Source organism: Octopus bimaculoides, unplaced genomic scaffold (genome assembly GCF_001194135.2).
Source record: "Octopus bimaculoides isolate UCB-OBI-ISO-001 unplaced genomic scaffold, ASM119413v2 Scaffold_320977, whole genome shotgun sequence".
NCBI lineage: Eukaryota > Metazoa > Mollusca > Cephalopoda > Octopoda > Octopodidae > Octopus > Octopus bimaculoides.
The window spans coordinates 1-472 of record NW_026313503.1 but is presented as its reverse complement, the minus strand read 5'-3'; the positions used below and the strand labels follow the sequence as shown (position 1 = coordinate 472).

Here is a 472-nt window from a genome sequence, read left to right as displayed (position 1 = left end):
AAAAAAAAATGAGAACTCATGTTGTAAGAACAGTCACTTAATATTTATTTTATTAAGATTCATTATGTATTAATACCATTTTAATTAACATTGTCACTGACAGGTTTTAAAGTACACTGCTGGTCACATTAATTATGGTGGCAGAGTCACTGATGATCATGACAGGAGGTGTCTAATGACCATTCTAGATGATTTCTACAACAGCAAAATATTTGAAGAAAATTTTACTTATTCAGAGTCGAAGATTTACAGACAAATCTCCAGTGCTCAAGATCACAATGTAGGTCGTTTATTGTTTCTTTCTTACTGCTTATCTCGGCTACTTTGTGTGTATGTGTTTGTTGTGTCTTTAACGGTGTGGATGTAAGTGTGCTAACTATTGTGCATGTAAAGGAGTATATCTGCAGTTGTTTAGGCATATACACTTATGTATGTATGTGTGTGTGTGTGTGTGTGTGTGTGTGTGTGTGTG

At 34.1% G+C, this 472-nt stretch overlaps 1 protein-coding gene across 1 annotated transcript in view; it reads left to right on the top strand.

The window, feature by feature from the left end:
• The window catches only part of LOC128251359 (dynein axonemal heavy chain 1-like), a gene marked incomplete at its 3' end in the record, with an annotated part of 1,839 nt that extends 1,476 nt beyond the window's left edge, over window positions 1-363 (top strand). Inside the window, exon 2 of the mRNA XM_052978223.1 lies at window positions 104-363. Coding sequence (XP_052834183.1) covers window positions 104-363 — 260 coding nt within the window. The remainder of the gene's footprint in view (window positions 1-103) is intronic.
• Between the last annotated feature and the right edge of the window lie 109 nt (window positions 364-472).